Source organism: Amblyomma mixtum, chromosome 5 (genome assembly GCF_055824585.1).
Source record: "Amblyomma mixtum isolate Tamu chromosome 5, ASM5582458v1, whole genome shotgun sequence".
Lineage (NCBI taxonomy): Eukaryota > Metazoa > Arthropoda > Arachnida > Ixodida > Ixodidae > Amblyomma > Amblyomma mixtum.
This window is the reverse complement of record NC_143016.1, coordinates 87,254,747-87,270,031: the sequence shown is the minus strand read 5'-3', so window position 1 is coordinate 87,270,031 and position 15,285 is coordinate 87,254,747. Positions and strand designations below refer to the sequence as shown.

At 42.6% G+C, this 15,285-nt stretch overlaps 1 protein-coding gene across 1 annotated transcript; it reads right to left on the bottom strand.

Moving 5' to 3' along the window:
* Positions 1 to 12,179: 12,179 nt before the first annotated feature.
* On the bottom strand, positions 12,180 to 14,239 carry LOC149342901 (uncharacterized). The gene is made up of 2 exons (XM_089546850.1): positions 14,234 to 14,239; positions 12,180 to 13,518 (listed from the first exon to the last, which is right to left on the bottom strand). Exons 1-2 carry the CDS (start codon positions 14,237 to 14,239, stop codon positions 12,517 to 12,519), a joined length of 1,008 nt encoding a protein of 335 aa, XP_089402976.1. The 3' UTR covers positions 12,180 to 12,516.
* Positions 14,240 to 15,285: the final 1,046 nt, after the last annotated feature.

The window sequence follows — 15,285 nt, the reverse complement described above, 5'->3', positions numbered from 1 at the left end:
CTACAGAAAAAGAAGAAAAAACTGAATCCTGAGACCAGAGTGCTCTTCGTATCGCGCTCTGCCAAGAAATAGCATTAGGTTGCCCATCCGGAGCTGCCGGCATATAGAAAAAAAAAAATGAATTAGGCTAAAATTACCGCGGAATGAGAGAAAGGTAGCGTAACAAAAACAAAATGAAAGCGCGCGGCGCTCCATAATGACTTGTCCGCGTCCTGCGCCCTGTATAGTCGGAAAGCTATCAACTTTGGAGCGGCGCCGATCACCCTTACTCTACTGGAGAAGCGCGCGTCGTTCACTTTTTTTTTTTTTTTTTTACAAATTTATAACTTGCTTGCTCCGTTTCAACCCCTTACGTTCCTGCCATTTTCTCGTCCTCGTTTTTTCACGCATTAGGGGGCGATAATAAGTTATCAGAGGTAATAACCGCGTTTCGAGCTGCGATGATCTTGGCACCCGTTTGTTATGGGATATACTTGCTTTCGAATAGACGTCACGTCCGATGGGTGGCGCTGCAATGCGCGAGACTAAAAATGGGGGGAGAAAGGAGAGCCACTGAGAGACGGAACAGTCGAACGAAAAGCAACAGGAAAGGAACCATGGCGGAGATGAAAGAAACGAAGAGTGGGAAAGGAAGCGAAACGAAGAAAAAATACAGACAGGAGAACAAACTTTGCGGCGCCATATTCTTAGAGTCTTGCAGCGAGGATTCCTTCCTCGCTAAGGAAGGCACCCCTGCATACTTTCTTTTTCAGTTGAAAGGATTTCTTTACTCTTGCCTCGCGTAGTAAAGCTCACGTTTGCTCTTCGTTTGGTGGTGACGTACTCATAGAGGTTTTTTTTTTTTTTGGTAGCATATTGTGACGCCCTTTTGTCCCTGGTGCTTTGAAACCAAACAGGATAGGAGGCGAGAGAGGGGGGAAAACAAAATAATAAGCGAGCGACGAAGGGAAGTAGTCGGATCAGTAATGCAGGTAGCGCGTTGCGGGCATGACGTCTCTTAATTGGACGTCTATGGCTCTCATGAATTATTCTCGTAATGGTGCCCATTAGCGATCAATTTCTCTCTGTAGTCGGCACGTTTTGAAGGCTGCGCTCGGAGGAGGGAGGAGAATTAGGATTAGAATAAAAAAAAAATGGAAAAAAAGGAGACATACCCGTTCGGGGCTTTTGCGGGACTACTTTGTGCGTACACTTTTTTTCCTGTTTACTTTTCGCTTACCTCTTCCCTGCTATCAATTCTTGCTGGGGACCGTGCTTCGTTATGTCCTTTTTTTTATTCCGTTTTCAAACGTTTTTGCGAAACAAGCTAACTCGCATCAAGAAGCTATTGGAGTGAGATTATTTTCCTGAGAGAATTAAGGAGGAAGGTAGGCAACAATGCAATTACAACGGAACTGATCCTGTGTAGAAGAAGAAACCTATTTTCATGTTCCTTTGTTTCTTTGAGGGAAGGGACTGCTATTCGACTCCCGAGAGTCTGCGGGTCTTTAAGATATTCATCATGCATCAGTATACGAATGCCTCCAGTGTACCGTTCTAAAGACGCTTTGATAGGTGGGGCGTTCAACGGAGGAAGGGCAGCAGTGCTGTAGGCCTCGCACTATATGTTTCTTCAATCGTGTGGAGCAGAAATGTATTTGTTTTTAAGAGAAAAACATGCATGCTTCAGCGCCATTTCCTTCCTCAACGTGCACGAAAAAAGAAAAGTTTTATAGGTTCCTTCCACAGATCCAAGAAATATGAGTGTTTTCTTGGAAGCATTTTTTTATTTATTATTAAATGGGACGGCAAGTTGCCAGTAACCTTTTTGTGCACAGCAGTGCGTGAAAGAACAGTACTTCAACTTCAATAGTAAAAGATATCCTCGAAATTCCCTTTTTTCGAAAAGTCTATCGAAAAGTGGAGAACGTCCTTTAATTGTAGCAGGCCTTAAGTGAAAAAAAAAAAAAGCACAAGCGCGGAACTGGTCTAAGTTCGTTCAAAAGAAGCCGCTGCCTTGGGCTTTATAACGGCATTTTTCTTCGCGCACTGCCATAAGAAACTGGGTGCCTTTTTTAAAAAGACTTTTGCAGTCGATTTTATTGAAGGGAATCATGAAATTGCTTATCGTATAGTCTGCCGCCTATTCTTCTATAAGGCTTAAAAAATGATCACTACATGCGCGCACGTAGTGAAGTACTACACCGAAATAGCTGCAAAACACAAATCACTTCACGGGTCAGTATGTTTTGTCACAACAAATTTTGAGAGGCTGCTCACAAATGCTATATATGCGTCATTTTCATGTTCTCGTTCAAGAAAAACTGAAAGCGGCTGCATATTATTGTCAGCGACGAAACATAGTTATTCGGACGTAACAGAAGCCGCAAACGATGATGGGAAATCAGAAGATGGGGCCGAATAAATACCAAATACTGTGATTACTCATTGTCTAAATATTTAGAGTATAGGTTGGGTTGGTTTATGGGGTTTAACGCCCCAAAGCGATAGTCGCACCTTCAAATTATTAAGCCTTTTCTGAAGTAAAGGTTAGCATTATTACGTATTCATGCGTACGACAGGAGAGGAATAAAAAAGAGCATGCCGGTCTTCGTGCATGCGTAGTAAAGATGGTTTTCAGGATTACTTGACCTTTACCTAGTACATTTAAGTTTTTAGTGCATCCGTCCGTACTCTGGACACCCTGTGCATCGTCCAGAGAATCTTCGTTCCTGGGAAAGAAGTAAAGTAAAGGTGTACGACCACCATAGGCATGGGAACCAGCCACGCTTGAAACCTTTCATAATGCTTGGATGTTGGCCTCCAAGTCAGGTTGGCGGACTGTATGCGTGTCACGCACTTGCAGGTCGAAGACTCTGGGGCAGGATCTATATGCGCTTCAAAAAGGATGGCGTAGAAGAAACTGATACAATTGTAAAATATAAAGTCCACGTGTCCTGTTTGGAGAGACAAAGAAACTTTTATGCTAGAAACCGAGAGAAGAAACTTAATAGGCAAAATTGCGTGTGTTACCATCGAATATTAATGTGACACGCCTGAAAACGTCATATGATCAAATATTGACGCTATCTGCTATTTAAAATTATTGACATCACACATATGTGATACCATGCATGTCCAGTCGAACGCTATCGCAGGCGTGTGATATCTTGGCTACGAGTTCGCAGTTAGTAGTATACGTCACGCTAAAAGTCACTACGTAGTAAAATCACGTAGTAGCGCGAAGCTCCTGGCTTGTGAAAGTACATTTCTAAACTTTGTTAGCGAAATATGAATTAACTGCATATCGACAAAAAAATATGGCTATTAGAATATACCAATATGGTGACAGAGTATAAGCATTAAAGCGCATTTAACAATGCGCTCCGGAGCGTACAGCGCACTTTGAGGTATTCTCTAATCCTTCAGTTATAAAACCTATCTTCACGAGCTGCGTGGGGTGCTTACATAATCATACTTTCAGAACGTCATGCGAACAAGCGCTTTTCAGCTTCACGTACTCTTGGCACAGAGAAGCCTCGAACTAATGCTCAAAACTACGAGCTCTGTCGCGCTAACCTTCGCACCAGTGTCTGCGAAAGGTTACGATGCTGTCGACGACTCATTTTCAAGTCGCGTTTTTTGTTTTTGTTTTCTTCTAACAACCACCTCCCACGCTCATTTTTTTGTGCTTGCCACGTGATATCTCTGCTTCCACATGCTCGTGTTACCGGCGCGCCCCCACTTTTCTCTCACAAAATGCTTCCAACCTTCCAGCCTTCACCAACTTCGGTCGTTGTTCGACAGCTCTTCCTTTTACCCTTTTTATCCCTCGAAAACTTTTCTTTGTTTTATTTTTTCGCTGCTGCTCTGTGGTGGGTTGAAGCGCTTGCCGGATTGATGACTACGCTGCTGCATAGGCGGCTGCCGAGCAGCTGGCTTCCCCAGCCCTCGTCCTCCCATAACTCCTTCTTCCCTGGCCGCGCCTTCCACCGCTAGACAACCGCTCAGGCCGCAGGGACACTAAACACAGCCGTAACCTTTGCCGAGGCAGGCACCTTCCCGCCATCCTCCGGCTTCTTTTACGACGTTGCGACAACGAGCCGCAGCAGCCGCAAGCAAGCTGCCAAGATCCTCCTCTCCCTTCCGTCTTAACGGAACACCTTGGCGATCTTTCGAGGCGGTTGTCATGGAAGCACCAAAAAGAGGGAAGAAAGAGAAAAAATGTCGAGAATAGAAACATTAAGAAAAAAAGGAAGTGTGGCGTCGGTGTCGCTTTACGACAGCGACAACGTCTCTTAAGTGGCGCGCTGACAGCGACTGCTGATACGAAGCGTGCCCTCGGGCTGATCGCTGAGGGTAAAGAACAGTGGCACGACGATTGAAAAGAAGCTGAACGTGGTTGACTAGCCGAAAATGATAACGCTAATGAGACAACAAGGTCGATATGTTCAAGTATTGGAGGAGGGTCGAATGAAGGAACGAACTGAGTGAAACGTGCCGTTAACTGTTCCCTGGTTTAGGTAAGTGTTCAAGACTTTGTCGGAGAACGCCAGACTACGCAGAGCATGGAAGGGGCGATATCTCTACGCCGATGTAAAAGGCAGGAAAAGCCTTATTAGCTTAAAAGCGAACAGGAAAACTGATACGCGAACGGTGTAACAGTATTTTCGATTTTAGAGGTTACAGACTTTCGTGCTTAACTATTACTTCCTAGGTGCGATAACTAGTCTTCAACGTAGATATGGAGAGTTTTTCTCCTGCAGTCATTAGTTTATTTTATTTGCCATTGAAATATGGCAGTGAATCGTCCTTATCTTTGAAGGGGAGTTAAAGTATTCAGCCGAGTTTGCAAATAAATTCACGCTTAAATAGAACAAACCTTTCTTGAGTGCATGCAGCTGGAAAGCCATGTAACATGCTCCTCGAATTGTTTTTTGAATATTTATTCTTTGCTTCTTTACATCAGCTATTTAGCATGCCGAGTTGTCCCTTACTCCAAGAACTGCCAAATGACAGTGTGAACTTTAACAGTACGCGATAAGATGCAAACTAAAATCGTGAGAGTTGGGCCTAGCAGGTAGTTCATAGGGGTTCATTAACTTTTCACAGAACGGGATTCCACCACTATGCAAACTATACGCGATCTAAATATTAAGTCTTATTTTTATGGTCACAGACAAACAGCTTTCGTTTGTAGGGCGGACCATTCACAGATGTTCCGGCACGTCGCCAATAACAGGACCAAACAGAAGTAACAAGAAATAAAAAAAGGCGAAGAACATCTAATAATGGATTCCCGATATTGTAAATAAACTTGGCCACATGAGGCTGACGTGGACACTTTTTTATATTGGCTTACTCGCTTCCAGGATCAAAACTAATAGAACACAATACAAAAACAAAGACAACGCATGCAGCGCCCTAACCCTGACTGCTCGTGTGACGTCAGCAGGTCACCGGATGCCGAATATCCGGGGCGATATCTATGGTCCTCTGGCGTGCCAGGCAGCCGTCTGCAGCCACTCGCCGTTCGCCGAAGGCTTTTCTGAAGCTCTTCCAAGGCGTTCGACGCCGCCTTTTGTGGCGGTCAAGAGAGAGATTACCACTGGCACCTCCAAAGCCCGCAGAGTAATCCTCCTCTAAAATGTATGAATCCCGAGGACATTTGTTTGGCTAGCGAGCATCAATCTTTCAGCCGCATCTGGTTTCCCAGTGAAGCCTGATATATCCTTCCCACCCTTCTTTTCCTCTTTCTTCTTCGGCACAGCTTAGGCTGGCGACCAGAAGTGCGGTTTCCAAATCTCTTCTGCCTATTCACTTCACTGCGAGCGAGGGCTTTCACTTAGAACTGTGCGTGTGTTGTTTTTTTCGAGACAATGGCTTCTGACGGTCGAGAGAGCCTCCCAGAAGACGGATAAATATATGCACAGTTCACGTGAATAAATAGTGAGCGAACTTCTCACAGCTCTTAGTGCTTTGACTGCTTTGATAAACACTGATAAATTGCTTCCCAAGCAACGCTATGTAGAGCATGGCGAAAATATTTATTAATGGAGGTTTTATAATTCTTATTTTGCGTTCTCTTGTGGAAGGGGGCCCTTGAATACAAAAATACAGAAAATTTGAAAGTTTACACAGATATTTTGGGACTATTGGAAAAACAGTGCCGCCTTCACGAGGCAGCCTAATGGAGCTTGTATAAGGTCAGTTTCATTACATTGGTATCGCCTGTGAAAGTGTCGGTGCCGTTAAACAAGATAAAATAATAAATGCGTGCATAACTAGGTTAGGAACACAGAAATAAGTTAATTTTTATCGAAAAAAATTTGTTCTTAAACACTCTAATAAGCGATTAGAATCACAGCATACAAAATATATTTCGTGTAAAAAAACATACTTGCACTGCAGGTCTGAAAATAGCATGTCTTCACGTGTATTGTGTTAACTGATTCCAATTATCCCCTTTATTCCCCCAAAGCAAGAAGACACTAATGCCATCTTATTGTGGAATGCCACCTTAGCTATGACTTTTTTTATGCAGAAGTATAGCAGCATAGAACCACTCTAGCTCACGGCTGAACACAGCGACTGAAAAAAATTCTTTTGCAATGAAGTTTACAATTGTTTTCTATTGTACATTCGCACTTCTCAGATAAAAGGCAGATTTTTTTCCCGCGGCAACATTATTGATTGTATTTTTTACGTAGTGCGTTCATTACTAAATTCTCTGTTAGCACGCAGCTTAAAGTTCTTACGTGCATGAGTAATTGCGGCGATTTCGAGGCAGACCTGACTGAATGAAAAGTTTTCGAGCTCGGCGTTATAAATCTAAGTAAACTAAATATGGTCGCTTTAGTTGAATGACAATACACGTAGATCATCGTAATTAGAACAAAACGACAACTTAACATTGCCATTTGTAAAGCCATGGAAATGAAGCACCATCATTTGATACGTTGCTCAGGCCCTACTCATTTGATTCTCTAATTTACAAATGTTGCAAAATATTTGCAGGCATTAAAAAAGGAGGACGTTGGATTAACTAGGAATAATTTTTTCTTCGTTTACACGTTCACAAAGTTTAGATTCCCACAATCTCAATGCAACACGCAAGCCAATCTGTGTTTCAGTGTTTGGGCCAAATAATCACGATGACTCTCGCTTATCAAACTACGGAAGGCCTCAGACAAAAGTAAGCATACCTTTTTTTTGTTTTTTTCAGTCATTACAGCTAAAACATAGTGTGAATGAAAAAAAATTCTAGAGGAACGTCTTCCCTCCTGAATGGTCCTTTGTATCCGCGAAATCAAGCGGATTAAAGAACTCGCGATATCATTGCCATTACAAAAAGTTGCCATTACATTATTACAAAAAGTTCTTTCAATTTCCCCAAATGAATTTGCAATGACTTTTACGCAGCAAGGACTTTGTGAATATCAGTTCACAGGCCAACTACACAGGTTTGAATTCTCAAGTTACCCAATGCTTCGCGTACACTCGTAATGGACAGCTATCCGCAGTTCGTCTTAAACCGACATTCACAATGCTTCGTGTTAACTTGCATCGGTGTGCTTCTGCGAACGCGCAGAAAGGTGCTTAGTGATCAGGTCGAACTCTATTGACGAATGTACGTTAAATTGAAGATAAGTCTATTCTTACATATTTACGTTATTGTCGTATATATTGGTGAGCAAAAGTGACGCGCAGCTCGTCCCTTGAATGTTTTTTCTTGCAAATTGTTTATTTCACGCTGTGCAGAAATGACGAGTCCTGACTTCCTCATTTGTTGCTGCATTGTATTTCCTTGATTTCTTTTCTTGACTGTACTTTTACAGTGTCTGTAACTCGAGATGTGTGGCTATCTAAGTCGGTTGGTACATGGCTTCGCGTACTGCGACTCGGCTGTATACATACTGACCGTCGACACATTTTAGAGATCTCCCTACCCGCACCTTTATTTAATGTGCCTCCTGGTGCCTACAAAGAGTGAATAATTATAATGAAGAAGTTTCAGAAACTTCCCGCTTTTTTATATCAAGGGCCGTAATTGAGGAGTTCACTCACCAACTATGATGTAATCATCCGATTGCTCCGCAAAAGGAAAGATGACTTAACCTGCACACAGTTGTGAAAAGAGCAAAGTATCCTTTACAGGGGCTGTTAAGAGAGAAGAAACTGATCACTGGCAATGTCACGGTGCGTCTGAAGCCCGAGAATAGAAATCAGCAGAGCGGAAATGAAGTAAAATAGCACAAGATAAAAAAAAAATTCATAAGTGGGTAAAAAGAAGTGAGTCAAACTGCCGATGCACACCGCTGTTTTCGTCCGCATCCACACGTTAGCCTAATTTAGAGGAGTAAGCCGGCACTTAAGTAAGAAGCTAAAGAATCACAAAAGAAACGGGTCATTCAGTACAGTCAAGTGGAACAAGTTTATGCAAACACTTTAACTCAAGCTAGCCGCTCTGAACCCGAGGCTGTTAAGTATGATGATTTACGTCATTCATGATCGCAGCGATGGCCTCGTAGTTTGAGCGAGCGCCTGGCACGCGGGAGCAGTTAGGTTCGAAGCTAATGTCCTGGGTACCCGCATTTTTCCAAGTTTCATAAGCTTTGCTTTCTTTGGAGTGAAATGATTGAGAAAAATGTCCTTGAACAACCAGATTTGTTTGATCAAAGCGGTGATTCACCGGTGTGACTTCTAGCGCAGCAAACAATCACGAGCAAGTGCGAGGACGTACGAGCATTCTTGTGAATCCCGACTTTGCCCCCCCCCCCCCCCCTCGCCATTACGTCAGGTTTAATTAGTACCACTTTGCCGTCAAACTATTTGCTCCTATTCTTCCTCGCTAATTACTTTCGCAGCTTTCATTAATTGCCTTTTAACCGGAAAAGTGTGCAAAAGTTATAGGAACAGCGAGACGAAGTAAACACCAAACCTAATTAAAGTTGCTGAGCGGTTAGCCTGTGTTTGTTCTTCGCTCACGATTCGGAGAAGGAACAGAAGCGGGGACGTGCTCGCTGTACGTTAGGTGGTCTTTGCTCTTCAAAAGTCTTGCAAACATGTCACTTTTTTTTCCCTTCTTTTAAGACATGAACAAATGTCAGTCTTTGTTCTGGTAACGCAGCGGACTTTTCGCAACGAGCTTCTCAGAACGGTACCCCAAGATAATTCGCGGTTTCTGGGAAGGCAACTTACCGCACTGCAAGAGCGACCTCCAGCCGATGAAACAGTCAGTGGGAGGGTACTCGCGCCCACTTTATTAATTACGGGTAGGGCGGGGGGGGGGGGGGGGGCATAACCTGATTGCCCATAGCACTGGCATGATGGCGAATTAAAGATTACCGAGAAAAGTAGTCTCACAAGTACAATCCTGTGCGGATACTAAGAGTGTTTTCGAACGCTACGGCCAATCAGGTATTCTTGAAAAAATATGTTAAGTAATAGGTTCTTGTATCGTGAAGAGTTGTTTTCAGGATAATGAGATATTATTTATTTATTTATTTATTTATTTATTTATTTATTTATTTATTTATTTATTTATGTACATACTGCAGACCATGGTTATGTCCAAGCAGGAAGGGCAGGTGCACAAAAAGCAAAATTATAGCAACAAAAATACAATACAGCAAAGATAATGTAGTAAAACAACAATACAGCAATGCAAGACAAAGCAGAAAAAATACATAATACGCAATATCAAGAAAGATAGCTGAGGAACGCGTCTGATTTTCAGGGTTGATTAGGTTCGGTTAATGAGTTCCAGTCGGATATGGTGCGTGGGAAAAAGGAAAACTTGAACGAGTTAGTCCGGGCAAAATATGGTTTTAAAAGAGCTTTGTGATAGTGTCGTGTATTCCGTGTTGGCATTGGGGAAAGATAAGCAGAAGGGTCAAGTCTGAGTTTATTGTTAAGGAGTAATGAAAGAAAATCTAAACGAAAATTTCGTCTTCTTACCTGTAGTTCTTCAATACCGTTAGCATGCATCAAGTCTGAGGGGGAGTCAGTGGGTAGATATTTTGAATATATGAATCTAATTGCTTTCCTTTGAATGTTCTCGAGCTTTCTTATGTTAGACTTAGTATACGGGTCCCAAATTATGCAAGCATATTCAAGCTTGGGTCTAATTAGAGTATTATAACCTAAGAGCTTAACGTTAGCGGGGGCGTTTCGAAGTTTATGCCTTATATAACAGAGCTTACGGAATGCGATTGAACAGATGTTATCTATGTGAGAGTTCCAAGAAAGGTTATTAGTAAGTGTTACACCCAAGTACTTTACGGACGCTGCTTGTTGCAATGGTGATGATTCTAATTTATATACATATTCTAGAGCGTTTATCTTGTTAGTTATGCGAAGAGAAACGCTTTTATCTGCGTTCAGTGTCATGTCCCAGCGCTTGCACCACTGTACAATATTAGTAAGCGTATTTTGTAGGTCACTCTGATCGTTTTCATTGCTAACATCGCGAAATAGGACACAGTCATCAGCATATAATCGAATATGTACGCCAGGGCAAACTTCATCGATGATGTCGTTAATGTATATTAGAAACAGTAGTGGCCCCAGTACGCTTCCCTGTGGCACACCTGATGTGACTGGGAGACAGCCAGACTGGTGCCGACCGATTGAAACATGTAGACTCCGGTTAGTTAAATAATCATTTATCCAGGAAATAAAAATAGGCGGAAGTCCAATAGTTTTTAGTTTTAGAATTAGGCTGTGGTGTGGAACTTTGTCAAACGCTTTACTGAAATCTAGAAAGATCGCGTCAATCTGGCTGTTATTGTCAAGTGATGCCGCAAATGAATGGATAACTGAAAGTAGTTGAGTTACTGTGGAAAACCCTTTGCGAAAACCATGCTGGTAATCTGTCACAATGTTGTTGCGATCTAAGAATTCATTAATGCTAGTTGCGACAATATGTTCCATTAATTTGCAGCAAGATGACGTTAAGGATATAGGTCGATAATTGGTCACCTGAAGGCGGTCGCCTGTTTTAAATACAGGTACGACTCGGGCTATCTTCCAGTCTTCAGGTACACACCCGGTTAACAATGACACGCGAAATATAATAACCAAAAACCTGGCCAGAGATTCAGCATACCTCCGAAGAAAACCGTTAGGAATATCGTCGAGCGCTGGGGATGATTTAATTTTCAGGTTTAGTAACATTGAAACGACACCATCATACGAGATGAAGTTAACTTCAGATGGATGTGCTGAAGTTGTGCTTGGTGCATCGTACGGTTTTGGTTGAGAAAATACACTGTGAAAGTAATTGTTAAAATGGTGAGCAATGGCAGGCTGATTGGTAACCATTGTACCGTTGATAGTCATTTCTGATATAGGGGCTTTTTTATCGCTAATGTGGCGCCAGAATTTACCCGGGTCGTTTTTTATGAAGTTCGGCACAGTTGTTTTGAAATAATAATCTTTTGAACGGCGTACAGCAAGGGCGAGGCTTTCTCTTAAATGGTTGATTGTGCTCTGCTGTGCGCGATGCTTTTTTAGCCTTTTGATTCGGCGTCTGAGATGAATGATACTGCGTGTCATCCAAGGCGTCTGCTTGCGAATGTTTTTGTATTTTACAGGTATGAAATTTTTAAGGCAATAGTGACACATTTTCTTAAACTGATTCCAGAGTGCGCAGGCGTCGGTTCCATCAAATTCGACAATGCATGTTTCAAGATGCTCAATAACTGAGGCGTCATCGGCACGTGTGAAGTCCATGATAGGATGTGCTTTACATGTTTTTGTCTTGGCAAGCGGTTTTATGGGAATGAAAACACTAACAAGATGATGATCTGAAAGTCCTGGTGCGACAGACACGTAGCAATCATGGAAAACATGGGGAACAAATGCAAGATCCAACACTGAATTACTCATGCGAAATTCGCGGGTTGGCTCGCGAACCACTTGACACAAGTTGTGCGTGAACATAATGTCGAATACAATATCCACGTTTTTTTTTGTACCCGGAACATGGCTGCAGACGTTCCCAGTCAACGCCAGGTAAGTTGAAATCACCGAATAGCAATATTTTACTCTTTTTGTAATTTGACATGTGAACTTGTAACTTAGTTAGATAATCTTGTGTTACATTAGGAGGCCTGTAAACCGCATACAAAATAAAACAATGTCCCCAGCAAAACAATTTCATGCAAATGCACTCAAGATCAGCTACATCTAGCGAAACAGCCTGTATATTATTTTTAATGAGTACTGCAACTCCTCCACCTCTCGAGGGCCTGTCCTTGCGAAATACCTTGTACGAGGGTGGAAAGATGAGGTCATCGGTAATCTCGCTGTGCAGCCAAGTTTCTGTTATAACCGCAACGTGAGGGTCATGTTGTAGGAGAAGGTTTTCAAGCTGCTCGGTTTTATTGGCGACGCTTCGAGCGTTAACATTAATTATTCGGAGATGCTTATTCACTGTAACTGTCGCAATTCCTTTGTCGCCCCTATTACGTTTATGTTGGGGAAATCGGTATTTAGAAGCAGAGACCTTTTTATGGCTTAGAATTGCGTGATCTATGGAGTTGACTGCACCACTGAAGGCGTTAAGGGTCGTGTCTGTTTCGTACGATAGTTTTTTCGCAAAGGCACCTTGTCGTTCTTTTCATAGTCCCAAACGTAGGCTTGACTGTTGATAAAAATTTTGTCGAAAACTAACGAAACTTTGTCGCCTTTATCGCGGTTCGGCTTGGTACTGTTCCAGAGATTTCTTCTTATGTCTCTTGTTTTATAGGAAAAGTCTTCACCGATCGATATACCACTGTCTTTCAGTTTACGTCGTTGCTTTAGAATTTCGGTTTTTTGACGAGAGTCCAGGAGCTTGAATATAACTGGCCTAGTTTTGTTCTCTGCAGGTTTTCCCAAACGATGAATGCGCTCTATGGTAACTGGTGCGAGATCAAGTTTGTCTTGAATGATCTTTTGGTTAACATCACGCTCCAGGGACTCAGAAGTCTCGTCTTCTTCTTCTTTGAAGCCGTAAACAATTAAGTTCGATCTACGGCTGCGGTTTTCCAAATCATATATTCTGTTTTCAAGGTTTTGAATTACACGATTCATAGATTCGAGCTGGTCTTGACAGAGAACGATTTTGGCTTCCAGTCTCGATACTGCGTCCAGTTTAGTTTCTATGTCAGTCAACCGTTTTTCTTTTCTCTCTTTGATGTCTGCAGCTATATCTTCCAGTTGTTTTGAAAGTTGTGCATTATTGGGACCCGGATTTGTCTCAATATCACCATCCAGCACTAACAATTCTTTCAAGTACAGAGCAACTCGATAGAAGAACCAACATATCCGTGGGCACGGCAGCAGAAATAGAAATGGATCACTAGAACGAATACATTTTGCGTAGCGTTTCCTCACCTGCGGAATGAAGAGGAACGGATTAGGTGACCGCATCCCTGAAATGCCACCGTGCCCAGTGGGCGCGCCGGTCCCGAGTGGGTCATTTATAGGCTGGTGATGTGGTGGCGCTGTTCCTGGGTCATGCACGCTGTCATCGGTGCGTGTAGCCGCTGACTGTCTTATTAGTTGCAAGAACAGTTAAATACAAAAATGTCGAACCTCTAATCGGCAGCGCATATACTCTTTCAGCGCGGTTGGAGGGACAAATATATGCACGATGAAAAGCCGTTCATATCTTAATATCTCGGAATGAAAGGCTCCACTGCATATTTCTGCAAACAGTGAAGTTCTGGCTCATTCTTAAAAACTGTTCCTTGTATTTTCGAACACAAAATTTTGTTATTCGCTTATGAAACCTCGAACGATGACTTCGCTTCTAAGTTCTGTCCTTGAAGCAAAATAAGGTTTCGATACTGTGTTCACAGGGAACAGCTATAAGCTGCTAAGTCCTAGTTAATTCTTAAAAAGTGTTGCTTATATTTTAACACACAAAATTCTGTTATTCGCTTATGAAGCCTCGAACGATAACTTTGCTTCTAAACTCTGTCCTTGAAGCAGAATAAGATTTTAATACTGTATTCACAGGGATAAGTTATAAGCTGCAAAGTGTCTGTAAATAAGAGAAAACTTTATTCGATCGCCCATTCCGGCAGGCTCACGCTGCCTCTCATTTCCTGCAGTGTCAAACGACGACGGCGCGTTGACATCGCATAGGACGGGCAGTTTACCCAGGAGCGACCCAGTGGAGGAGACGCCAGGGAGCCCGTGCTGCCTGTTGTTCTGCATTGTCAAACTTCCCCAACGCGCGTACTTTGCTCGCGTCACTTACCGTCATCATTAAGCTGGAGCAGCACGCCGAAACAGTGTTGAGTCAAAGGGCCTAGATCCAAGTTTCCGCTCTACGTCACCGTGTATTACGCGTTGCGAATGCTTCAGAGTGTTTCTTATCTGATCGCATCAAACGCTGACTATAAATGCGGGTAATTGGATGAATCTGTCATCAGCTAAGTCGAAGGGAGGAGGGCTAGCGGCTTCAGAAGTATCAGTGTCTTGGCACTAAGTGGACTTAGCGCCTACCAGGCAGTAGCTGCTCAAAGATTTTTTTATTTATTCGGTAGTGTATCTTTATGCCTTTTTTCATAAAATCACATAAAAAGGAAAAACTCTGCGAGTGTTCCTTCATTTTTTTTTTCATTTGATAATATCACACGTCTTGTCCGGGGCACTCCGTCACGGCTGCGTACGTCACTGCCATTATAAGAGACGTTACATATCATCTAAACTTGTTTCTGGCCACGATAACTCAGTAATTTTAGCATTTCGCTATCCAAATCCGGTTGTAAGGTCGCAGAAGCAGCAATTCAGTGCAGGCTAATTAAAGTTATTCGTGAACTAAGATTTAGGTGCGTGCAAAGGAACGCCAGGTGATATAAATTATGACGGAGACCTCAAGTACGCTGTATTTCATATTCTGCAGTGTTAGTTTGACACATAAAAATAAATGGACAATTGACTACTTAAGTTTAACGATTCATAATTTTCTAGGTTGTAGGAAAACAGGGTCCCAAACGAACTCACAGAAATAAGAGAAGTGGGATACCGGCAGTAATGAAGCGCAGAGAAAACAGGCAAATGGGAAAAAGACACCCAACGATGCGCGCATCTTGAGCCTTATGTGCACTACGGTCACAACCACCATGACTTAATTACCTGCTGATAAGAGCATGAGTGGCATAGTATTCCAGCTCGCGAACTGTTGCAAATAGAACGTTTCCGTAGAACGCGTTTGTTGCGACTGCTGTGTGTAATGAGCATTGAGAGACTGCAGCATTCAAAGACTACGGAGCTTTGAGAAACAGCGCCGATGGTACAGAATAAAAC